The sequence below is a fragment of the Gymnoscopelus microlampas genome (genome assembly GCF_963454915.1).
Source record: "Gymnoscopelus microlampas genome assembly, chromosome: 13".
NCBI lineage: Eukaryota > Metazoa > Chordata > Actinopteri > Myctophiformes > Myctophidae > Gymnoscopelus > Gymnoscopelus microlampas.
Window position 1 is genome coordinate 44,562,846 of NC_139950.1, and position 27,186 is coordinate 44,590,031.

At 42.5% G+C, this 27,186-nt stretch overlaps 2 protein-coding genes across 2 annotated transcripts in view; one reads left to right on the plus strand and one right to left on the minus strand.

The window, feature by feature from the left end:
• Positions 1-3,770: 3,770 nt before the first annotated feature.
• Positions 3,771-27,186, minus strand: part of itga9 (integrin, alpha 9) — a 134,604-nt gene continuing 111,188 nt past the window's right edge. The window contains exons 22-28 of the mRNA XM_084077210.1: positions 24,675-24,783; positions 23,762-23,869; positions 20,604-20,729; positions 19,520-19,639; positions 18,651-18,746; positions 12,729-12,848; positions 3,771-4,949 (exon numbers count right to left, since the gene is read on the minus strand). Of these exons, the coding sequence (XP_083933336.1) occupies positions 4,851-4,949; positions 12,729-12,848; positions 18,651-18,746; positions 19,520-19,639; positions 20,604-20,729; positions 23,762-23,869; positions 24,675-24,783 (778 nt within the window). The 3' untranslated portion in view covers positions 3,771-4,850. The remainder of the gene's footprint in view (positions 4,950-12,728; positions 12,849-18,650; positions 18,747-19,519; positions 19,640-20,603; positions 20,730-23,761; positions 23,870-24,674; positions 24,784-27,186) is intronic.
• Positions 10,093-10,713, plus strand: LOC311058094 (BAG family molecular chaperone regulator 1-like; the record flags this gene model as incomplete). Its single annotated transcript, XM_084075401.1, has 1 exon — positions 10,093-10,713. One exon carries the CDS (start codon positions 10,093-10,095, stop codon positions 10,711-10,713), a length of 621 nt encoding a protein of 206 aa, XP_083931527.1.

Genomic DNA, 27,186 nt, shown 5'->3' on the forward strand with positions numbered 1-27,186 from the left:
TTAAATGCAACTTTGAGGTATTCGTACTTTACTTGAGAATTTCCAATACTTTTACTTCTACTCCACTACATCTCAGAGGCAAATGTTGTACTTGGAAAACTCTAGTTACTTACAGATATACATTATTACATTATAAAACATACATTAACCACTTCAGCCCTATTTTATACCTAGGCTATTTGAAAATTGCCGATCTACAAGCTCGCGACGCGTTGTGAGCTTGTAGATCTGCTATTTTCAAACGTTTTAGTACTTTTACTTTTGGTACTTTAAGTACATTTTGATACCAATACTTTTGTACTTTGACTCAAGTACATTTTTTATTCCGGACTTTTACTTTTACGTACTACAGAGTACTTCTACATTGCAGTATTGATCATTTTACTTAAGTAAAACATTTGAGTACTTCTTCCACCACTGTTGATAACATCAATAACATACAGATACCAACAACATTTCAGTCTAACATTTATCAACAGATAAATATACAGATTGAACATGAGTTTTTAGACATCAAACATATAGCACACTCTAATACCAAAGATATTCAGTGACAGTAGTATATTCAAAACAGATCCCCGAATACCTAAATGTGATAACGGTGACAACATACACGCCAATAAAAAACAAAACAAAAACTAACCATCACAGTTAAAATACTTAAAAAAAAACAAAAAACGTCAAGTGTTGGTTTCTCTGCATACATCTATTGAGAGAACTTTAACAGGTGCAGAGGGGAAAGGTGAATGTGTACAGTATACGTCATGCCAGTGGAATTAATTGGTGAAATAAAGTGTTATGTGATCAAATCATAAATCATACAGCATGATGAGGGAGACGAGCCATTATAGTGAACCATAAAGTGTCCTTCAGTGTTGTGTGAGTGCCATAGATTTGTTTCACCATCACAAGCCTGGGGGGGGGGGTCTAATAAAACCTATTCATTTTCTTTGGCATTGCACATATAAATCTGACCCCAGTCAGCTTCAAAAAAACTTCACAAACCTTTTATATCTGTTTTGGAAACAAACAAACAAAATAAGTCACCTGATGTTTTTTTTACTTAGTATACATACAAAATAATACAATGAATGATTGAATGCAAATTGTTGCTACTTTATAATCATATATCCTTCATTAGCATCATGTGTTTTCAACAATTATCTCCATTCAGTTTTTCCTTCATGTTGGTGATCGTGAAAAAAGTAGGTGCCACGTTTTGTTTTAAACTAGTGTTTCTCAACGGGGGCATACAGAGAAGGTTGGAGGGGGAGGGGGAAAATTATAGAAATTATGATATTATGAAACATACATTAACCACTTTAGCCCTATTTTATACATAGGCTATTTGAAAATAGCCGATCTACAAGCTCACAACGCGTCACACCACGACGCGTTGTGAGCTTGTAGCCCATGACCATAGTCATCCACATACTTCTTCTCTGAGTGACGATCGATCATTCCAAAGCTGTGGACGCCCCTTTTTTTTTTTAACAGAACGCAGATCTGCGTTCTGGCAGGCAATGTGTTAAGCGGGAGTTGAACCCTGGAGGTGTGGGTTGGGAGTCTGGTGATGAAATTGGGTATCAGGGCTGTATTAGAATCTGATAACGCCCACCGTTCCCAACTCTTCTAATGTAGAGCGCGAACGGTTAGTAAAACGCTGCTCGCGTCACACCAGGCCCCCCTCAGCACTGTGTAACAGGGATGGTGACATGGTAACATGACAGGCCCTGTGACAGCGCCTGTGACAGCCCTGCCATTGAGTGCTGTGAGAGGGGCCTGGGGTGACAGGGCCTGACGTCCATATACAATTCTATTTATAATCATAAAAGGCTATTTCTCCCCCCCTAGGAAGTAGGCTAATAATAACATAATCACATATCAGTCCAGTTTAATGTAAAATCTGCTATTTGGATATCGATGAGATGTTTTCAAACAGCAACACAATACAAAATAAAGCTTACATTCTAATTGGGTGTGGGGGGGGGGGGGGGTTTGATAGGGGGCACTGGCCGTAAAAAGGTTGAGAAACACTGTTTTAAGCGGTGGACTTTACATTTTGGATCGCATTAAACTAAATTATATCCTTCCAACTCCTGGGACATGTGACATTGAATTGGTCCATTAGCCCATTCAATCGGGAATCTCTGTCATTTTAGATTGCTTTGGCCATTCAAAAATAGCAGATATACAAGCTGCTATGAGCTACTTTTGAAAAAATCGGGAGAATTTGTGCACATCTTTGAATGTATATATTTAAAGCGAACATTTGTAAAATATCTTGTTCCAGGGACCCCCTCCCCCAGAAGCAAAGATTATTGAGTTACTATTGAGTAAGATTTGCACACATTTTCACGATTTTTCAAAAAATAGTACATCTATAAGCTCATAGCACGGCACTCGGTGGCGTGCTAGTATATCTGCTATTTTCTAATAGCCCAAAGAAATCTTAAAATGACACACAGATGCATTTCCGGTCATACCCAAACCCAAAGCAAACCCCCGTATTTGAGAAGACGTGTTTGTAAGAACATAAAAGGATTATAAAAACTGATTGATGAACGCTGTGCTGAGAAGCCATGTGCTTCAATGGGTGGCAGGCTTTTTCAGGGCGCTAACATTCCTACATGTTGACTTAAAAATCAGCGTTTTCCCATAAGCCCCAAAGAGCTAGTTTATGCGTAGTGATGGAGCACACAGCACATTCCCACCTATTTTTAGGCCATTACTCACACTCCGGGCCCCTTTAAATGGATGTAGGTGGACTCCCATCTCCCATCTTCATACGGCCGTGGGGAGCAAAGTATCACATATTTCCCTTCCTGAAGCTTAATGCCTAACAACCTGATCATAAATTCATATCCCTCATAGACGGTCTACTTAGCTGAACACTAAGGAAGGTGGATAGTGTTACACTTGTGATTGGATCTTACATCTTCCGAGAGATGGCGAGCAAGAGAAAAGGACAAATAAAGTCATTAAATTGGGCTTCAAAATGTCCACAAACCTGTTGTTGACGGCTGCGAAACTGAGAAGCGATGTTGAGAGTGAGTCTATGTTTAAAGGACAGGTTTGTCACTGAAGTTTAACTATACCTGAGCAAGAGTTCCTGGCTAAAGCAGCTTCTGTTGATTTCGCTGGCACATTGCAGCACTTTTTAAGCCTTTTTCCATATCCCCAAGAATTCCAAAGATACACCGTTCAATCCTTAGTGTTAATCTAACTGGACCCATAAGGGTCCATTTGGTTCCACTTGTACGCACTCTTGGAGCTAGATTGACACTATGAATTTGACAGCGTGTTTTTTTTTAACTTACATCACCAAAAGGCCAAGTATGTAAAAAAGAAACAAAAAAAGAAAAAAAACGTAACCAAAAGGAATGCTTATCTTGGAAAGTCACAAAGCTTAAAAGAGTGAGTGGTAGCTTACAATACTATTGACCGACCGTCCACCACCCCTCAGCATACAGAAGGTTCACTGACATATGGGGTGGGTTTTAAAGCAGTGGTTTTCAATCTTTTTCATGCCAAGGACCCCTAAATTGATGTACATTTGGCCGCGGACTCCCATCTGAAAATGTTTCGTGCCAGGGACCCCCAGAAGCAAAGATTTTAGTTAATAATGTAAATATACATATCCAAACATATGCACACATGTTCAAGATTTTTCAAAAATAGCAGATCTACAAGCTCATAGCGCGGCACCGAGTGCCGCGCTATGAGCTTGTATATCTGCTATTTTTGAATAGCCAAAGCTAAGCGGGTAAAATGATCGTGACGCTATGTTAACTAATTACGCTGGGGACCCCCTGGTACCCGCCCCCAAGGACCACTGGTGGTCCCCGGACCACTGGTTGAGAACCACTGTTTTAAAGTAAGGATGACAAATCGAGTTAAAATACAATGTTCCGCAATGTTAAAGATATCCGCATCTGGAAGTTAAGGGCCTCTTGACTTCAGAGAGAGAGAGCGCATGGGGATTGATCATTAACACTGCACGGACAATCATTAGAACACCAGTGGATGAATTAAGAACGTGACTTTTAAATGGGTGTCACGCCAAGAGGACTAACTTTGGTTTATTATCCATTTAGTAGGAGTAGGGGCCCGATGTATGAGATCATTCATAAAGCAGGAAACGGTATAGAAAAGATACGATCTTTCACTTTGCACGAGAATACTGGATATACAAACTGACTGCGATCATAAACCATACATGACATAGCTTTTTGGCCTCGAAAAGTTAAACAACGGAGCAAAGGCATCCACTCTTATCAGACATCAGTGCTTTTTTTAGGAAAACATACTGTACATACAGTATGTTCGCATTGGCCTACAACAAAACAAAAAAAAAAGCAACCTACCTCTTCTCGAAGCCCAGTTTTTCATACAATATGGCTTAATACTGTATGTATAAAAATAAATGTGCTATTTAACACTGCCCTGAGGGTTTTGTTGTCCCGCTAATATTCATGTCACTTCCTACATCCTGAGACGGATGTCAGCTTTCCGTCGACAGTCCCCAACACTACCGCTTGGCTGGGAGTTATACCTCCATTGGGATTAATTGAATTCCACAGCAAGTGTCCTCTCTGGCAAGCCACATTGTCACCTCAAACGTCTGTTTCCTGGACACCCCCACCCACAAAAATGTCAAGTCTCCAAAAAATCTGGAGAATATTCTTCTCTTCCACATATGGAAGACTGCAGGGCCCCCCGGTCCCACTGTTAAGAGGGTCTGGGCCGCGAGACCCAGTGCGCCATTGGATCCTTCCCCGACCCAATTCTTTTTTTTTTTTTTTAAGTCTCACTGGCTCGTCCTTTTTGGGCCCCAAAACCGCAAACCCTCAGTGGTTCTTTTCCACCCAGTCCCAGCTCTCCTCGCTGTCCTTCCTGTTCTTCTCGGCCTCGATGATCTCTCTGTAGCGCCGGCGGAAGAATCCCATCTGTGACACAGAGAGAGAGAGAGAGAAGAGCAACACGTGTGTTAATTCAGGGTCACTGGTTGAGGCCGTAAGTGTTGACCCCAGGTCAATGATGAATGGTGATTTTATACAGTGACTTTCTCCAAAAGAACTTTACAATGTGTATTAAGGTACATTACCCCCATATTAAGGTACATTACCCCCATTTAGACACATGCGGCAGACTAGGGCTGGGCAATTAACGGAAAATGTTTAAGTTTAATTGAGGTTTAATATATTTTTATATTGTTGCTGTCCAGCAGAGACCAGCTAACTCAATTCTTCCGCTTTTGCTTTTTTTTCCCCATAAATCAGTGCTATTGAACACCCTTTACGTCTGTGTGTTGCTAAAAAAATATTGAACCAATGAAAAGTATTAAAAAGCGCTTCTGACAAAACCAGCTAACTCCATTGGATCCTCAAACTTTCTGCTAAACCAGCTAAGTTCACCAAAGGGGGGTGGAGTTAGCTGGTTTAGCTGACTCCAGGCTCCACCCCCTTTTGACCTCAAACCTCCTAACTCCACTTTTTTTTGGTCATTTCCTGAAAAATTTACATTTTGGAGATAGCTGGTTGCTGCCGGACAGCAGAGATATACAGTATATAGTCATATCGCCCAACCCTACGGCAGACCATGCAAGGACCTTGTAGCAACTCATAATGTCATAACGGCTCAAAATGTAATGATGGTTCATAATGTAATAAAAGCTCGTAATGTAATAATCAACTCATAATGTAACAGCATCAGGAGCGCATAACATGAAAACACGCACACTCCCAGCAGCCAAAGTAAAATAACAGCACCCTCTGTAGGGCTTTCCGTTCGAGGGTGACAGCCTGACGCTGATGCTCTCGATGATGCTGTTGTAGAACAACCTGAGGATGCGAGGGCCCACTCTGAATTTCTTCTGATGACGGAGACAGTACAGGTACTGCAGAGCCTTTTTATCTATTAAGATACTGACATGATACTGACCATGATACTGACCATGATACTGACCATGATATTGACCATGATGCTGACCATGATGCTGACCATGATACTGACATGATACTGACATGATACTGACCATGATACTGACCTGATACTGACCATGATACTGACCATGATACTGACCATAATACTGACCATGATACTGACATGATACTGACATGATACTGACATGATACTGACATGATACTGACCATGATACTGACATGATACTGACCATAGTACTGACATGATACTGACATGATACTGACCATGATACTGACCATGATACCGACCATAATACTGACCATGATACCGACCATAATACTGACCATGATACTAACATGTTACTGACCATGATACTGACCATGATACTAACATGTTACTGACCATGATACTGACCATGATACTGACCATGATACTGACCATGATACTAACATGTTACTGACATGATACTGACCATGATACTGACCTGATACTAACCATGATACTGACCACAATACTGAGATGATACCGGTCATGATACTGACATAATACTGATACAGATTATTATGAAGTAGAACTTTTCACATTCTCAACATTACATTATGAACGGTTATTACATTATGAGCGGCTGCGTAAGGTTCTTTGTACGTATGCAATTACTTTTAGGTTACTACATTATGAACCGTTATTACAGACCTTGCTCAAGAACACTTTGACAAGCAGCCATGCAGGAGAAACCAGGGATTGAACCAGGAACCTTCCGATTCCAAGACCAACCCAGGTCAAATGTCTGAATGTGCTTAGCCGTAGCACATTCTCAACAGAGTGCATTTGCATTGTTGCCGTGCAAACAGCACTCACATTTAATATTTAAGGTTCCGTTCACACCAAGCACTTTAACAATAAATAAATAATTCATATTGTTTTAAAAGTCAAGTGGATGTCCACACCACAACTATATGGACAACTGTAGTGAACAATATAAAGTTAAGAGTGCTTGGTGTAGATGCCCCCCCCCCCCCCCACACACACACACACACACACACACACTCTACAATGCAAAATCCTGAGTGTTAAAGGAATATTTCATCCAAAATTGAATTGATGGAGATTTTTTAGTTTTTGATGCATTCCTGAGCCAATAATTCGATGACCGGGTTTATTTCCGGTAGGGGACTCAAAAAGTCTCATTTGAGTCTGCTACCGGATACATTAGCATCTTTCCGCTGGTAATCAAGTTATTGGCTTAGGAATGCGTCAAAAACATCTCCTTAAATTCAATGCTTCATAGGGTGTGTAATTGATAGAAAATAAGTAATTTTCTGGCTGAACTACATCTTTAATTTGACTCCTAGTGTACTCATTTGTACACTCTCAGAATTACAAATGGATACATGAACACTGTAGGATTTAACTGACTGAGGAAGCTCTCCCCACGACTCCATTCATGCATCCACGCTGTCATTTATTGATACAGCAACTCCACTCACGTCAGGCATTTCCTGCAGAAAGCAATACAGGAACATGTGCTGCTGTTGTAAGAGGGGTTTGTTTTGGCCAGATCCAGGGACTTGGAGAAAAGAAGAGGGGGGTGGGGGGTGTGGGGGGGTCCAACATCCCAGGACCGACAACATTCCAGGGTTTAGTTGTGGTATTCCCAGTGGAAAATGGAAGGGCTTGAAAAGAAAAGGAGTTTTGTGCTAACGCGGCCTCTGGACATTTAGTGTGATTGCCGTTTTCCCTTTGAGATTGTGCTTTCATGTGTGTGTGTGTGTGTGTGTGTGTGTGTGTGTGTGTGTGTGTGTGTGTGTGTGTGTGTGTGTGTGTGTGGGATGGTGTAAATTGCTGTTCAATTTGCAGACTTCTTGTTCTTTGCATTCATTGGCTGTTAGGAGAATGACTGGCCTTTGGCTTGGCTGTTACAACACTGGCTGTCAAACGTCTGGTCCACGGACCACCATCGGTCCAAATGGACCCTTAATGGGTCTGTAACTCTGAGAGTGTACACATGGAATTGTTGCAGTTGTACACTCTCTTGAGTTAAACAAGCACCAAGGATGTTACATTGTAGATTGGTGTTCCAGAATTCTTTCAGTGTGACCCCAATTTACACTGTAAAACCCTCAGTGTATGCTCTTAGAGTCACCCTGCGTTTTAACAGCGGGCAACTCTGGGCGACGTCGCCCAAAAATATAATGAAAGTCTATGAGAGCCGGCGATCGGGCGAAGTGGGCGGGGGGGCGATGAAAGATGGATTTTCTTTATCTTTTTGGGCGATATCGCCCGGCATCGCCCGGAGTTGCCCGCTGTTAAAACGCAGGGTTACAGACCCCATAAGGGTCTGTTTGGACCCCTGGTGCTTCCCTTTAATCTCTGGTGCTTCCTATGGTGCTTCCTATGGTTCTTCCCTGTCTTCTATGGTGCTTCCTATGGTTCTTCCCTGTCTTCTATGGTGCTTCCCTGTCTTCTATGGTGCTCCCCTGTCTTCTATGGTGCTTCCTATGGTGCTTCCCTGTCTTCTATGGTGCTTCCCTGTCTTCTATGGTGCTTCCTATGGTTCTTCCCTGTCTTCTATGGTGCTTCCTCTTGGTAGAGAAACAGTGTGTTACAGCACAGAGGCCAAACCAGAGGACAGCCTTGGTGATTACGACGAAGACAGATGACACTTGTTTGTTTGTTTCTATCTGTTCTAGTTTTTGTTGTTTGCTACTGCTTCTTTATATGCCTTTATTTTGCTTTGTGAATAGACTAAGGTCTATTTTTCGCACTTGTTTTGGAAAGCGCTTTGGGTCAGCTGCTGTTGTTTTTAAATGTGCTATATAAATAAATGTGACTCGACTTGACAACTGTAGCTTCAGCATCAGAACGTAAACAGATCTGTTGTCAGAATGGCAAGGAAAGAAAATTACATTTGTGATTGGTGGAGGGGTGAGACATGTGTTTGTGTGTATTATCTGTCTAGTCATCTAATAAATAACGTTGTCTGTTTTTTCCTGTCGGGACAGACATGCCCTAATATGGAGCTAAAATCTCCCAAGCAAATTTAATTATTTATTTTGTATTCTGACATCATCACATGGGCCATGTTATATCAGCGGTTCCCAAGCTCTTTGGATCAGGGCCCACTTGAACATCTCGAGAGCATCCGCAGTCCATCCATCTGACCACTTAAGGCTGCTGTGTTAAGTGGTCGGACTCGGATATGGGTGGACCGCATGCATTTTTTCAGAGAGTGTTTATTTCAATGATCAATCATTCCATTGTGGTCCATCTTGAATTAATGGGGCCGACGAAGTGTACTTTTAAGTTCTTATTTATTGGTATCACTATGAAAACACATTTGTCGAGGTTTAAAAGAACTACTGGTATTTTCTTTGGTAAACATTTTGTTTTTGATATTAACCCATTAGGACCGGGAACGCGTCTGTGTCATATTTTTAGCGGCGCTAGCCGCTCTATACCTGACTTTGTCCGTGTGCGTCAACGTTCTGATTGGTCAGGTGCGTCAACAAAGTGATTGGTCAAGCTTCACGTGACACATGGCTATAAACACATTATAAACACATATCGATGACAAAATGTATCAAAGGCGCCGCTACCTTCACACAGGGTGTGATTTTTTAATTTCTTTCGACGATTCAAAAATAGCAGATATACAAGCTCATAGCGCGGCACCGAGTGCCGCGCTATGATCTTGTAGATCTGCTATTTTTGAAAAGTCATGGACATTTGTGAAAATCTTTGAATATATATTTTTAAAGCGAACATTTATAACTCAAATATTTGCTTCTAGGGGGTCCCTGGAACAAAATATTTTTTACAAATGTTCGCTTTAAAAAACATTCAGACATCTACAAGCTGCTATTTTTGGTCTTAATGGACTAATGTTATATAATCATTGAAATCATAGGAGTTTTTTTTTTTGCCAATTATTTGGAGGTCCACAGGTTAGGAATCACTACCATATATGGAGATCCCAAACGTCTGCGTTGTTAGGCAACAGTTTGTGTTGTTGTGTGACATCAGACCACAGCTCAATCAGCAAGAGAGCGAGAGAGAGAAAGATAAAGAGAGAGAGAGAGAGAGAGAGAGAGAGGGAGAACCTAAGCTGACAGCATCAGGAAGTCGGTGACACTGCTGAGTGACAGGAGGCGGTCGCTGAAATCGAAAATGGCAGAACAATCGATAGCCGTGTCGGTGTCCCACGGCTCCACAAAGCACAGCATCACGCTGACGGGACAGAACGGAAACGAACCCGTCCTGAAGGATCTGTCGGAGGCCGTCACTCAAGTCACGGGAGTCCCGGCGCCGTCGCAGACGATCATCTTCAAAGGTAAATCCCTGAAGGACATGGAGGAAAGCCTCTCCAGTTTCGGGATAAAACAAGGCTGCAAACTCATGGTGATCGGCAAGAGGAACAGTCCGGACGAGGAGGCCGAGCTGAAGAAGCTCAAAGACATCGAGAGGTCTGTGAAGCAGACGGCCAGGAAGCTGGAAACGGCCGACGGAGAGTTGACGGCACTCAGGAAGGGTTTCCTGGCCAAGGGTCTTCGGGCGGAAGCGTTGGCTAAGTTGGGCCGTAGAGTGAAAGTGGCGGCCGAGAGTTTCATGAAGATCTTAGAACAGATGGATTCCATGAACGTTCCGGAAAATTTCAGCGATTGCAGAACGAAGAAAAAAGGGCTCGTGAAAAGCGTGCAGGAGCTTCTAGCCCGGTGTGACAAGATGGAGGCCGGTATATCAGAGCACCTAGCGGAGATCCAGTCCAGAAACCTTGCCCTGGCAGAGTAGTGCCACAATGAATTGTATTCCCATGTACAGGTGCTCTACGACAGTGGTTCTCAAACGTCAAGGACCCGGATTTTTTCTAAAATAGCATTTTTCAAAAATCTACAAGCTCATCATAACACGGCACAGAGTGCCACAGCTTGTAGATCTGCTATTTTTGGGGCACCGACCAATCCTGCACCGTGATTGGCCAATAGTCTACAACGCATTGTATACCCCCTAACCCTTCCATTGTTAATGCAAATCGATACTTTTGCAAAGTCAGCCAATCACATTACAGCTAGTGTCATCACCACTAACTGTAATGTGATTGGCTGACTTTGCAAATTCAGGACTGTGATTGGCTAGCGAAACACATGACACATGTGCAGCCCTATGAATAGCAGTATGGACTTTAAAAAAAGTCATTTATCCTTTTTTTAAAGTGAGTCATGTTGTGATGACCACACACCGCCCACTTCACACTGGGTGTGATTTTTTAAATACCAAAGCATGAAATATGGATAAAGGGGTTAAAATGATTGTGTCGTTTAATTAACAACATTTTGCTGGGGACCCCCTGGTATCCCCCCAAGGACCCCTGGGGGTCCCCGGACCCCACTTTGAGAACCAATGAGTGGTTCTCAAACATTTTCATGTAAAAGACCCCCACATTGACATGCATTTGGCCTCAGACCCCCAGCTGAAAAGAGTTTGTGCCAGGGACCCATAAGAGATGCTTTGTGTTAAACAAAATTCATTTTTTCAAAAACAACAGATCTACAAGCTCCAAAACCACCAGAAGAGACGCAGAAGAGAAGCATTGTGTTTCAGAATTTCCTAATTTTATAGCAAATCTACAAGCTCACAGCACATAGGATCATGACGCATTGTGAGCTTGTAGACTGGCTATTTCTTTCTAAGTATAAGATAGGATTAAAGTGACTATAAACTGATTGTGATGCTATGTAAACAATCTTCTGCTGGGGGACCCCCTGGGACCCCTTCAATGATCCCTGGGGGGCCGTAGACCCCACTTTGAGAACCACTGCTCTATGAGCAGTTGAAAACTGTACTGATGGATTTGACTATTTATTATTGGCTGTGTGTGTGTGTGTGTGTGTGTGTGTGTGTGTGTGTGCGTGCGTGCGTGCGTGCGTGCGTGCGTGCGTGCGTGCGTGCGTGCGTGTGATGATACCCTTAGGAAGCGATACCCAACTTGCCGGGGACAACTGCTGGACCGTGAGGATATTGCAACTCGGCCCCCAAATGATTGGTAACACTTTAATGATAATATATCATTGATAATAAAACTAAAAAAATCTTTAAAACGATGAAGAATTAGTTTTCACTGTGACACCGATAAATAGGAACCAAACGTATTGATAGTTAAAATAAACTATGCTATGCCGTCGTCTACCCAACGTAGCATGAACCCTTTAGAGTTCTTCAAGTGAGCGCTCGCTGACCTACATCCAGTGTGTGTGTGTTAGAGTTATCAAATTCTGCCCGAACCCAAACCTACCCGACCCAACCCAAAATCTATGCTAATTAGTCGGGCCGGGCCGAGCCTCGGGTTCCATGAAAAAAAAAAAACATAAAATACATTTCAACCGCCCCTAGCGGCCTAACGTTAAAGCCGACTGAAATGTCACTGGATGTTTTGGATGCAGCTCAAAGTGAAACTTTACTCAGGTATCTAGTTTGTTGCCGTCCGACCTTCCTAGCCCGTGTCATTAAAGAAAAACGGGTGACAATGTCGAAAATCAGCGAAAGTGACCGTTTTCAAGATGTTTTGGCCATTATCTCTGGAACGGAAGGTCCAGTCTGCTCAGTTCAAAGCTTGTTGGATGTGTGACTTTGAGGACATTATGCTCATAATGACACCTTCTCTGGTTTTTCTGGTTTTCGGGCCTAAAGGTATGGTAATTGTTCGGGCCGTGGCCGAACCTCGGGCCGGCCCAGTAGGGCCCAGTTAGGGCCGGGCCTTCATTTTCAGACCCGTTGAGAGCTCTAATGTGTGTGTTGGTTGGCTTTACCTTCCAGAGTAGCACTGCTAACAGCAGGAAGATGAGTATTCCCACCAATAGACTGATGGCAATGATCCAGCCCACTACGTAACCCCTGGGCTCCTGGCTGTGGAGGGCCTCGAACAGCAGCTGGAACACAACAACATCACAGTCACTTACTCACTCAAACATATATATATACACATAACGTTGCTATTAATATATCAGTGGTGCTCAAACTTGTTCATGTCAAGGACCTCCCAAAATTATATAGACTAGACCATACCCGGTCGACGCATCCGTGGGGGGATATGCGCACATGATCTGGCAACCCGGGAGGCGACATTGTTTGACACATAAACGCTAATAAGAAGCTGAGATTTGAGGAAATCGAAAAGCGGGCTTCACAGTTGCGTTCAGATGGTAATGGTCAATGGCTGTGTGCAAAATCAGAGCAATTGGTCCAGCCAGTGAGGAGAACCGGGTTGTGACACCACTACACACGGACAAACAGAGGTTACTAGAATTATAGTAGGATTGGGCCCAAGCCCCGCAGAATGGACATGCTGGCCATTTGAGGTACTGCAGATGGGGCCACTGTCACACAAACAGAGCACAGACGGTGCTCGTTCATGAGTCAAGCCCCGGCGCGCTCACGAATAAACTCTATGACGCAGAACACGTCACAGAGGTGTGACGCGCAGAAGCCCAAAATAGGCCCCGCCCACCACATTTCCAACCCAGAAGAAGGGGTGATTTCGGCCCATGCGCCTGGGTGAGCAACTCAATGCAAGTGGATGGGAGGGGATATCCGGTGCCCTCTCTATTATTTTCAACTCTATGATTGGGCCGCGGACCCCCATCTGAACATATTTTGTTCCAGGGACCCCGCCCCCGCCCCCAGAAGCAAAGATTGGAGTTAAAGATGTCCGCTCGAAAAAAAATAAATATATATATTCAAAGATTTTCTCGAAAATAATGGTTAGAAATCTAACATGACAGATATTTATTATAATATGCTGAATTAAGTAAAACGCACGCACGCACGCACGCTGCACGCATCTGAAAATAAATGGTCACAAGACTAGCCATTCCCTGAATAATACAATAACAGACTATACCATTTTTTGGGGTAAGTAATCATCTACCTCTAAGGAGGTTCTTGTGAGGGATATTAATAAAAGTAACATTATTGCACTAAGTGCACTATTATTTTAAGATAAGCCCATTTCAAGGTAACTCCCCCAGTCCCTACAAGCTTGTAGAGTGTATACCTCGAGACTCTAGGTTAAAATAGAAGAAGTGAACACCTGTTTCCTGTTATCTCTTATCACCCATTAACACAGCTAAAACGCACTTTAAAATCCACTCGTCTTCAGCAAATACATATATAATATTTCCTCCACTCAATTAGATTTATTGCTTACCTAAAATTGAGGCTGCACAGTATCCACAGTCGGTCCATTTGGTCACTCAAGAGTTAAATTAACCCATTAAGACCGGGAACGCATCTCTGTCATTTTGGATGTCTTTGGCTTTTCAAAAAATAGCAGATATTCAAGCTCATAGATCTGCGCTTGTAGATCTGCTGTATTTTTTTTATCGTGAAAATTTGCGCAAGACTTTGAATATATATATATATTTTTAAAGATAACATTTCAAATCTTTGGTTCTAGGGATTCTAAAAATGTCTTCTTCTAAATCCTAACAGTTTTCTGAAAAAAGGTATCTTACTACGTATATCAGTGGTGCTTAAAACGTTTTTCATATCAAGGACCCCCAAGATTATTATGTATTTGGCCACGGACCCCCATCTGAAAATATTTTGTTCCAGGGAACCCCCTAGAATATATATATTCCAATATTTTCCAGAATGTTCAAGATTTTTCAAAAATAGCAGAACTACAAGTTCATAGAACGTGTAGATCTGCTATTGTTGTATGGCCAAAGTATAAAATATGGATAAAGTGGTTACACCGGATGCGTTCCGGGTTTGAATGTATTAAGACTCTTTTTTACTGTGTGACTGTGTGAGCACTCTGTCCAGTCTGCGGAAGGCTGGCACGGGAAAACAAATAGCCTAACAGCACAATAAATAACAGCTATCAGGCCTGTTTCCCATGACATGTGTTCGCAGTGACCTCCTGAGTAATCTGTCATTGATAACAGACTCTGACTTATAACCTCTTAAATAGTTCTAAACTACAACCAGCGGGTGATCAGCGACAGTACTCTAGTGGTGCACTACTGTATACAGTACTTACTGCAGTGGTGGGAAAAGTACTCAAATGTTTTACTTAAGTAAAAGTATCAATACTGCAATGTAGAAGTTACAAGTAAAAGTCTGGAATTCAAAAATTTACAGTACAAAAGTATTGGTATCAAAATATACTTAAAGTACCAAAAGTAAAATAACTAAAATGTTTGAAAAATAGCAGATATACTTGTAGATTGGATATTTTCAAATGAGTCTCGGTATAAAATAGGGCTAAAGTGGTTAATGTATGTGTTATAATTTAATATATTTATATCTGCAAAGTAACAAGTAACCAAAGTTTTCAAATCATTGTAGTGGAGTAAAAGTACAATATTTGCCTCTGGTATGTAGTAGTGTGGAGTAGAAGTTAAAGTATAGACAATTGGAAATTCTCTGGTAAAGTAAAGGTACCTCAAAATTGTACTTAGGTAAATGTACCTAGTTACTTTACACCACTGACTTACTGTATCAATATCATTTTATGGACTTTCAGATGTCAGTGCTTTATTTGTATTTGTTTTGTGTGGTTTCATATTTCGTGGTTTCTAGATGATCCTTTCTGCTACTCATTTTATTACTCCTTAATTGGGGTAATGAAGATCTACAATTATTTGTGAGTGAGTCTGTATCTGTTGTATAAACAAAAAGATCAGTTTTGATAATAATTTCATAATGCTACTGTAACTCCATGGACTGGTTTCATAATAATAATTATTTTTTATTTCATTGGTTTCTGGTTTCATAATCTGATTGTTAAAGGAAACCTCTAATTACAGTCACGTTGTTTTTCATAGTCAGAAACGGATGACCACAAGGACTTTAAGGACGTCTTAAATACATAATTTTCACATGAATAATACAGATACTGTACTGTACTGTATGTACGTACATGTTAGCCAACAGGAGAGCTGAGCTGATTGGAGAAAAAAAAAAGTATCCACTTTAAACTTATACACCAAATCTATTTGCCAAAAATAGCTGATCTACAAGCTATTTGCGCCAAACGTTTGCCCCCAGAATAGTGAGGCTAGGGTTCATCGTGTGTTTAAACAAGAGAGACCTACATCCCTGTACAACTCTCCTTGTGGGTTTTTTAATACACATGAAAAGAAAGCCAAGACCGAACGACACGGACCGCTGAAGATAAATCTGGCGGCACTCTGGAATACTTTCCCACATTTACACCTCACTCAGCCCCCCCCCCCCGCCCCCTGCATGGAATCTGACTGTTGTTACGGATGCCAAGGCGATTACGTCGTCTATACGACACAAAGATGAAGGCTGCTTTGTGATCTGTTGTGCCCTGTGGGACACCAGCTGAGTTTCCGTTGCACAAATCAAGCGGCGCCGTAATACAATACACACACACACACACACACACACACACACACACACACACACACACACACACACACACACACACACACACACACACACACACACACACACACACACACACACACACACACACACACACACACACAATGCATTCAAAACTTCACTTTCTCTCGCACGCCTTGTAACTCACACTTCATTCGTATACTATATTTCTATCATCTCCGGGTTTTGCGGGCCTTGTTTACATGACATAATAAACCGAGAATGCCGGGTAATAAACAGAGCCCTGGAAGTGCATGCTGACAGTCAGTAGGCACGCGGTGAATGCTGCAACCAAGGGACCACAAATTATACTTTCCTAAGTGTACTCTAAAAGTAAGTAAGGGGACAGGGTTATTGCATTTGCAAAAAAAAAAGCTAGGGGGCTGGGTATAGCCGTCGGATTCAGCACGCCCACTAAGTGCTGTGAGTGCCGCGGCATGCGATGGACATATATCCCACGACAGTTCTGGATTGGCCCCCCCCTCCTGGAGGGCTGGGGGTCAGGCGACAGAGCAAGAGGTCCCGTGACACAGTCGGAAACCTCATCAGTTAAAAACACTTCAGATCCTCCAGGTTTGGAGGCTGGGGTGCTCAATATAATCATCACCACCATTCCTGGTGCCCCATCCAATCATTCAGCGCTGTGGGGTGGGGGGGGGGGGAGTGGGGGCTAGAGTGGAGAGAGAGCACGTCCTTGAGCGCAGCTGAGGACCCCTAAAACAGCCCTGACGGAATGAATCGCCACCATATAGAGAGCCTACGTTCCCAGCTGTCCCCTTTAGGCCCAAGTCCCATTTAATGCACCAGACTGGGCCATGCACATCAATAGGCTCAAAGGAATGTCTAACTAGGGCCATGACGACATGTCTTTCATTTTTTGCTGTACATCTGATGATAGAAATACATACAGTGTGTTGAAGTTATGGATCCATGGACTGGGGGCGAAAAGGAATTTGTAAAAGGGATTATTGTGGAGTCCAGGTCTTTTGTTTTGTCCTGCTGTGTCACATTGTACTAAAATGTGACTAAATGTGACTAAAAACTTGGTGGACAAAGAGATTGTGATTCTGACAGATGCAAAATCAACTAGAAATAGTGCTCCTCAGAGCACAGGTCTCCGCCAGGTCAGGTATGTTATTGTGGCCTCCTGGTGGCGCTATAATAGGCCATTGTGAAAAAGTTGCCATTTATTCTTAGGCCTTTAACGGCAATCGGACACTGCATTCATGATTTGAGGCATTTTGTTCCAAAAATGTGTTTTGCTAAATTAGACCTGCTGTTGGCGCTATAACAGGCCAATGTGAAAAGGGTGGCATTTCTTCCTCGGCCTAGTGGGAATGTGCGTGTGAAATTTCACGGAAATTGCAAGCTGGGTGCATAATTTGAGGCATTTTGTTCAAAACGGAGCAATCCTGCAAACTTTGGAAGCCAACCTTAGCCAATCAGGATGGAATATGGGAAATCGGACAGATCCGTGGGTAACCATATTTTCCCTAGTTCTGACTGACTTTTTCCCCACCTGTGTTTTCATCAGGATATGGGGGACAATATGTGTTTCATCAGGATATGGGGGACAATTATGTAGTATGATCAAGTGGGGCGTTCTTGCACGCCTCAGCTGTAATCGGCTGTCAGTCAGCTGATGTGAACATCAGCCTAGCCTCCTAATCCACATTCATACTCCAATCACCGCAGTTCCTTTAAATACGGCTTTGCATTCACTAGGTTTCTGCTCGTCTTGCCGCCTGCTTCACTGCTGCTTAGCTGCCTCCTCCACCCCAGCCTCCACCTTTTTGAGTCTGGCATAGGCTCAAATACTTGTGATTTATACAGTATCTGCTAATTCACACTAATATGTCAATGTATTGCTTGTTGTTTGATATTGTATCCCTATATGGGGGTTTTGCTGATTTAGCTTAGCATGCTGCTAGGACACAATTCAGGGAGTATCTCCAGGAGCGGAGCCTATAACGCCACGCTTAACTGTATTCCATTTGTTGCAATAAATGGTTAAATCTACTTTGACGTGAGTGTTCGAACAGTTTACTGAAAAACGTATGTTTCTATATCAGTGGTGCTCAAACTTTTTCATGTCAAGGATCCCAAAATGTATATGTATTTGACCGCGGACCCCCATCGCAAAATATGTTGTTCCATTTTCACACATTTTCAAGATTTTTCAAAAAAGCAGATATACAATGTGCTCTGGTCAAAGTGTAAAATAATGCGTTTTAGCTCAAATCAAAAAGTGACACAGATGCGTTCACAGATGCGCAGGTCTTAAAGGGTTAATAGTGTATGTGCAGTATACTCACAGAAATGTCCTCTGACAGGCCGTTGGGTACTTCCACGGCTCTGTTATCTACCTGCACGCTGCCCCTCGTCACAAACTGGATCACAGAGGCACTGTCCTGCGGGGCAGATGAGATGGATGGGGGTTATTGTTATTCTCTGGGGGTTATTATTATGACAACCTGTAATTGACTTGAATGGCTAAAGGGACACTACCACAATTTCAACTTTATCTCTACTTATTTGTTGTAGGAATAATGTTCCTTTAGTTCTGTGTGTCTGAAGTACCGCTTAAGTTGCAAAGAGGTTTTACTCCAGTGATGTCACTGGGGTATAATCTGGGAATGTGAAAAAACTACAACCCTTACATCCATGTTTTCTGCATGGCCAGACTAATATCACTGTGTAGATATTAGTCTGGAATCTCTGGGTGGAATGCCTGCAATTCAAAGGGGCGAATTCAAAAATGCCTTTGCTGATAAGCCCCTATTTGCATACTGGGCCCTGATTGGTCCCTCACTGCTTCAGAGGGAGTGAAATCCAATCACAACTGAGCTGTGCCAGACCAAATCTGCAGAGGGCAATTCTTTCTTTGCAATGGCAGATTCGTCTGGTTTCCAGGCAAACCCTTGAAGGTCGGCACATTGTCCTTGTGTAGTGTTTATGGCAAAATAGCTATATTAACTTTAAGATATATGAATCAAACAGTCGGTGACCATAGACCATAGCATGCATGAGCATGCTAGGCCAATGTTTGCTTGCAAAAGGCATTATGGGAATTTATAGGAATATACAGAGAAAGGTCAAAACGGAGGGGAAGGGACACGGCATAAATATAGTTGTTTCTAGACTATTCTATAGTCTGTTTAAATGTGTCTGACGTGTGTCTTACCCTCTTGAGGATTTCTGTGTTGAGCAGAAGTCGTACGTCTATACTCAACGCCTCTTCTTTTAACTGTGGGCCCAGACTGCAAGAGATGGTGAGACACGCTCTGCCGGGCCGCTCACAGTCCTGTTGACAAAAACGACAAAACGGAAAGAAGAAATAGAGAGTGAGAGAGAGGAACAGGTGTGATAAACAGATGTAATGAGGGGACAGTGGCTACCAGTGAGCCCTGTGATTCCATATCCTTCATTATTACTCTGTTGTACGACGGTGTCGCTTGCTGAAAACAGTCACATCTATAAGCTCGCAACGGGTCACTGTGACTGTGTGTACGGCTGTCACAATTACAGATTTAAGTTGACGATTAATTGTCACTCAAATAATCGCGATTAGCGATTTAATTGTGTGTTTGACCATTGAACATTGGAACATATGAAGCCTTTTAGACATTGAACATTGGAACACATGAATAAAACGTTTATTTCTGTTTGCCTTTTAGGCTTCCTAATACAAAATTGCACAGGGCAGATATGACATAACTTAACTATATACAAAGAAATTACTGACATAGTTAATAATATGTAAAAAATGCAGAGATAGCTGATCTACGTAAGCTTGTAGATCTGCTAGATTCTACTATTTTAATATTTGAAAATGTGTGAACATTTTTCAAAATGGAAACGATTATGACGATTATGCAAATATAATTGTGATTATCTCAAATAATTGCGATTAGACGATTATGTAATAATTGTGACAGGCCTAACTGTAAGTCTGTTGTTCTGCATAGTGCAGGCTATTGTATACTATAGGTGTATACTACTGTATGCTGTTGCTACATTATTGATGGCTCTTTTTGTGGAGATGTTATTCCTGTATATCTGCTGTATCTTCTAGTACTTGTTCTTACTCTGTATCTGCAACTAAACTGCCGTGCCGCCTCTGGCGACTGAATTTCCCGCTGCAGTGATCAATAAAGGTCTATTCTATTCTAGCTTGAAGACCGGCTATTTTCAACAGGTGACACTATTTCACGATGACGTGTAAATCAGCTGTATAGAGCAAAACATATACAGATCTACGTATTTACCAGGACTCTGCGGCCAGATTTGGTGAAGAAGGCAAAGATGGTGTGGAAGATGCTCTCTCTGTCCTGGGGGATGGAGCAGGGTGTCGGGTTCTTGTGGGGGGTGCAGTTCCCTCTCCCATCAGCCACCTGGATGGAGGAGGAGGAGGAGGAGGAGCACAGCGGGGCAGAATTAGCGGCGTTGACTCAGGTTTCGGTAGTCGTGACACGGTTCATGTCAACAGTCGTCTTTCTTTAGGGTGTAGGATTTTTTTTGTTTTCTTTTTGTTTGTTTTGGGGGGTTGGGGGGGCATAAACGCTGCAGACGCACGCTTAGAAGCGCTGTAATATGGGGGTGCTGGCGATGAGGGGAGGGTAGAAACCCCTCAGGGTGCCTTGAGGGGGTTTCAAAATGGACCTTTACAGGTCTGTCACCTCAGAGTGTACAGAAACCTGTGTACAATCTCAAGAGTTATATAGGTTAGTGAAATTAAAAAGTTTGAGATGTCCTACAAAGACAAAGTGCAGCAACTACAAAAAAAAACTATCACTGAAACATGGGTTTAATCGATTAAGACCTGAGGCCGATTCTTACTTATGTCTTCTAAATCCTAACAGTTTTCTGAAAAACGTATGTTTCTATATCAGTGGTTCTCAAACCTTTTCATGTCAAGGGCCCCCAAGATGACATGTATTTGGCCACCGACCCCCATCTCAAAATATTTGGTTCCAGGGACCCCCCAGAAGCAGAAGATTTTAGTTAAAAATGTTTGCTTTAAAACAATATATATTCAAAGATGTATACACATTTTCACGATTTAAAAGAAATAGCAGATCTACAAGCTCGTAGCGCGGCACTCGGTGCCGCGCTATGAGCTTGTATATCTGCTATTTTTGAATAGCTAAAGTGTAAAATAATGCTTTTTAGCTCAAATCCAAAATTGACACAGACACATTCCTGGTCTTAATGGGTTAAAAGTGATTCAACAGGTCAGCCAAATGAGATATCGACATATACGTGATATTACTCTAATTGCACATCTGTTCTTGAGGTAATTGTTCATCCCCCCAAAATCACCAAGGCTAATTTCACCTTTTGGGACACACAAATAAGTTGGTGTGTCCAAAAACGTAGTTACTGCACTTTGGGCTTTGCCAGCTTTTATATTATGGAGTGGACTGTGACAGTGCACAGCCACAGCTCCCCATGGGGGGCTGGCTGGAGTCGGACAGTATTTCCGACCTATGCCACCTCAAACTCCACCATTGTTCCTTGTCTACGGAGGTTGACAGGAAGCCCCCCTACCTCCCCCAGTGTGAGGCCGGCCGGTGCCCCTCCCCAGACTGGCTTCCCATATGAAGTGATTTAGAGCCGGCTAGCTTTACTGCCGTGCCCCCAGGGAGTACTCTGCCCCCCCCCCCCCCCCCCCCCTTTCCCCTCTCAGGCAGTCTGTGCTGCCTTTCCCCTCCGGTCACACCAGAAGCTCTGGAGAAGGAAATATATAAAGAGGCCTTTTCCTCATTGTCTGTTTGTCTGTCTGTCTGTACCACCCAGTATCTCTGGGCTGGCCGCACCGTGCTCTTTTATTACCATCCTTTCTCACGTCCTGTTTTCCTTGCTATTAGTGCAATTAATATTGATATAGGCTACACTTAAAACTCTATGCGAAAAAAACTTCAGGGTTTATACTGTGCAGCAGTGGGAATCAGTGTTGATTTTGTCGACTAAAACTATGACGAAAATTTTCTGTTGACTACCTGTTTTTCTCTTATGGAAACGAAATAAAAACGAAATAAAAACTAAGCTACGATGACTAAAACTATGACTAAATATACTGACAATTTCGTCAAAATATACTGACAATTTTGTGAGGGACTAGTGGAGAAGAGATCCAGTAGAACTCAGACAAGTCATCCATCATGGGTGCGCGCGGGTGTCACTGACCGAAAATAGTTGATCTACAAGTTCACAACGCGTCGCAGCACGACGCGTTGTGAGCTTGTAGATCGGCTATTTTCGGCATGCACCTAAGTGAAAATCATTTCAATGCCATCACGAGCCGCCATAAATATGTTTTTTTCGACTAAATCAACAGTAGTTTTAGTCAACTAAAATCTTATGATATTTAGTCGACTAAAACTAGACTAAAACTATAACATTTCAGGTGACTACAGAAATGTATTCAAAAGACCATGACTAAAACTAAATCAAAATTTGCTGTCAAAATCAACGCTGGGGGGAATTTACATAATGTGTTATGTCTAGCTGAAACTTGGTAGAAAATGTACTGTAAGAGTATCTCCTTTGTGATCAATGTTTACACTCCACCCTATATTGGTGCCAAGCCAAACTGCAAAGCACAGTAGTCCAGTTTAAAAAAGGAAGGCTTTTTTTTTTTACCCTGAAGACGACCAAGAAGAAAGGGTCAAAGAGTCTTCCCTTTTTTTCTTAAACTGTAAGAGTATCTCACCATAAAATCTAGCCTCTATGTCTAACTGTCCACTGGGCCATAAGCTATACAGACAGTGTAAACAGCATTATAGTGATGTTGGGGGAGGGGGGGGGGGTATAGAATAGGGAGAGCAGTAGCAGCTCTGCAGGTGTCCCTCTCCCCTGTTTCGTGCAAGCTGTCTGATCCCACTAAAGTGATTCCAGATGGTTTCCCAACAGGGTGAGATACAGTCAACCCAGTCCAACCTACTCACAGTAAACACAATTAACAAGGGGTGAGCTCCCCCCGTGATCTACCTATATGAAAGGAGGCAGGCTGCAAAGGTTAAGCAAACATTTTACTCCGACGAGTGGGGGGATCGGGTTTCTTTATCTAAATGCAAACTGTTGTGAAACTAAATGGCGGGGGCTAGCTTATGGCTATATCAACACTTTCCCCTTGGATTTTTGTTGGCCCATAACGGTGCCTCATTGCACAGCGTCTGTGCCGCGAGAACCGTAACTCACACGCAGGTTAAGCGCCGTTTTAGAAAGTGAAATAAAAGCGTTGCCTGTGTGGACACAGGCTACTCTGCCATGAAGGAAAACAAAACCTGTAAAAAAGGATAAAAATGAACAAAAGAATGTTAGAGACCGCCTGTAGGTGGACACACTAATAAATAACGCCATTGGAGGTGGATGGTTAATGGACGTGGTGGATGGATGTGGATGGATGTGGACGGGCGCCCACCTGCGTGTCAATGATGTGGAACATATCAGCGCCGCTGCCAGCCATTCGGTTGGGTAACCTGATGTCCACCACGGAGCCAGGCAGCCTGCTGGGCCCATTGTTTATGGCCTGGAAGCACATCACACACGGGACAGACAGAGGGAGAGAGAGAGAGACAGAGAGACATAGACAGATAGACAGAGGGAGAGAGGGAGAGACAGACAGACAGACAGACAGACAGACAGACAGACAGACAGACAGACAGACAGAGAGAGAGAAAGAGACATAGACAGAGAGACAGAGAGACAGAGAGAGAGAAAGAGACATAGAGACAGAGAGAGAGAGAGAGAGAGAGAGAGAGAGGTGGGTGAATACCAGAGGTGGAAAAAGCACTCAAATGTTTTACTTAAGTAAAAGTATCAATACTGCGATGTAGAGGTACTCTGTTACAAGAAAAAAGTCCGGAATTCAAAATGTACGTGATTAAAAGTACAATAGTATTTGGTATCAAAATTGACTTAAAGTATCAAAAGTAAAAGCACTAAAATGTTTGAAAATAGCAGATCTACAAGCTCACAACGTGAGCTTGTAGATCTGCTATTTTCAAATAGCCTAGGTATAAAATAGGGCTAAAGTGGTTAATGTATGTTTTATGATGTAATAATTTATATCTACAAAGTAACTAGTAACTGAAGTTGTCAAATAAATGGAGTGGAGTAAAAGTACATTTTTTGCCTCTGAGATGTAGTGGAGTAAAACTAAAAGAATAGACAATTGGAAATACTCTAGTAAAGTAAAAGAAATACCTCAAAATTGTACTTAAGTACAGTACTTGAGTACATGATGTACTTAGTTACTTTACTCCACTGGTGACTACACAGAAAGGTATGTGTACACACATGCTGATAGACTATAAACACTGAGCGATAAGTACCTGGAAGGTGAGGTTGAGGGGCTGAAAGTTGCATTCCATGTCCTCCAGTTGGACGAAGCGCGAGGCGTCGATGGAGTTGCCGTAAACAAAGGAGGTCGGCGTCACCACGCTGTGGACATTAACCAACACCAATGACAGCGTTTAGTAGGACAAAATGAGCACTGATCCATATTGGTACTGGATCAACTGTGTGAACACCAGTGGCGTGCACAGACATTTTGAGGGGCAGGTGCTCAAGTAAATTATACTTTTTTTTGTTTACTTGGTCTGTTCTTTTTTCCCTCTACACCTATACCTCTTTGCCAAAAATAGCCGATCTACAAGCCCACAACGCCTCGCAGCGCGAGGCGTTGTGGGCTTGTAGATCTGCTATTTTTGGCTAAAGTTCTCCTCAGAAAGGGGATGCTAGGGTTCGAGTGGTTATGGTAAAAAGAAAAATCATATCACATAAATATTTGGCGGACCCCCTGTAGTAACTCTGACCCCCTGTTGAAGACCCCTGCTGTAAACTTTTTTCAAAAGGGCACTTCTGGTCAAGAGGGCAAAGGGCAGGTGCTCGAGCACCACCTAGAGTCTATCTGTGCACGTCCCTGGTGAACACTATTCCAAAGCCTTGAAGTCATCTCCCCCCTTGGCAAAAGGGGGAAGAAGGGGGAAGATCACTCAATGTCTTGCATATGTGCAAGGTATAATAATGACTTTATTTATATAGCGCCTTTCAAAAACAAGTTACAAAGTGCTTTACAATAACAACAGTTAATATACAATACAAATCAGACATTAAAATAGTACAACAGTTCATAATCTAAGAAAAAAGCTGTGTGCAATAGAGGTGAGTTTTTAGAAGAGATTTGAGAGAGGACACTGAGTTCGCCTGCCTGAGGTCCCCAGGCAGTGAGTTCCACAGCCGAGGGGCCCGAACGGCAAAAGCCCGGTCGCCCTTTGTGACAAGGCGAGACTATGGTACCGTCAATAGGAGTTAAAAGATCACAGATATACGCAGGAGCCTGACCATTTAAGGCTTTAAAAACAAGCAGTAAAATCTTAAAATCAATTCTAAAACCCACAGGCAACCAATAAAGGGCCGCAAGGACTGGTGTAATGTGCTCACCTACTGTAGCAGCTGCGTTTTGTATCAGTTGCAGTCTTTGAATATTTCGCTTACTGATCCCTGAATAAAGTGCATTGCAATAGGTATGAATACACCAGTGACCCTCTGGTGGGCAGTGAAGATATTGCAAGTGGGCACGCAACTAATCGGCAATGGAGTGCCCGCTTCAAAACTGCCGATGGCCTCATGTGTCGACGAGGCGGGCGGTCCAAGTCGGCAAGCCGTGGCGGACGGAATAAGTTATCACGTGGAGCCAAAACGAGAGCTCCCCACCACCGCGTCAATCACATCGATGGAGGTGTGGTTTTTGTGGTTTTGTTTTTGGAATAGCACACACACGCATATGAACTGTTTCATCACAGAAACTCAGAGGACTATACTGGTGGTCTGGCATGTTTAGCCCATTGACTACGAGTCACGGTATACTTGATATGACTGCCAGAACATTTTCCAAAACATACTCTACTGTACTTAACCCATTAAGACCTGAAGCCGATTCTACAAATGTCTCCTAAGTCCCAACAGTAATCTGAAAAACGTATGTTTCTATATCAGTGGTGCTCAAACCTTTTCATGTCAAGGACCCCCAAAATTATATGTATTTGGCCGCGGACCCCCATCTCAAAATATTTTTCCCCAAGGGGTCCCAGAAGCAAAGATTTGCACACATGTTCACGATTTTTCAAAAATATCAGATATACAAGCTCATAGTGCGGCCCTCGGTGCCGCACTATGAGCTTGTAAATCTGATATTTTTGAATAGCCAAAGAAATCTAAAAATGACACACAGATGCGTTCCCGGTATTAATGGGTTAAATTATTTCAGGAGGCGGCCAACGGATTCAGGTCGTTTCAGCCAGTGGTGTGAATCAGCGTGCGGAGGCTTGAAAACATACTTCCGACGTGGTAATCCAACACACTATCATTGCATATTGTTGTGTTTGGATTGATACGAAGGGAAACGTTTTCTCTAGTCCCTAGAGAAAAGACTGATACGAACGGAATCCAAACATCCGTGACTTATTAAACACACAATGATGTATTGTACGGCCAATGTTGACTCAATTATTCAGGTTCCGGAAAACATTTTATTAACGTTGGGAGGAAATGTAAATAAATATGAAATCTAAAAATGGGAGCCATTACCGGGAAAATTGTCCTTTTTATGCCTGATTTACGGCAGAAGCCATTAATGAATAGACAATGACATGTACAGTATTGACACCACTACGGTTCTTTGATCTTTTTTTTTTCCCACACAGGAAAAGTTATTTACACAATGATGTATTGTACGGCCAATGCTGACTCAATTATTCAGGTTCTTGCAACATTTTATTAACGTTGGAGGAAAAACGTCAATAAATGTGAAATCTAAAAATAGAGCCATTAACGGGAAAATTG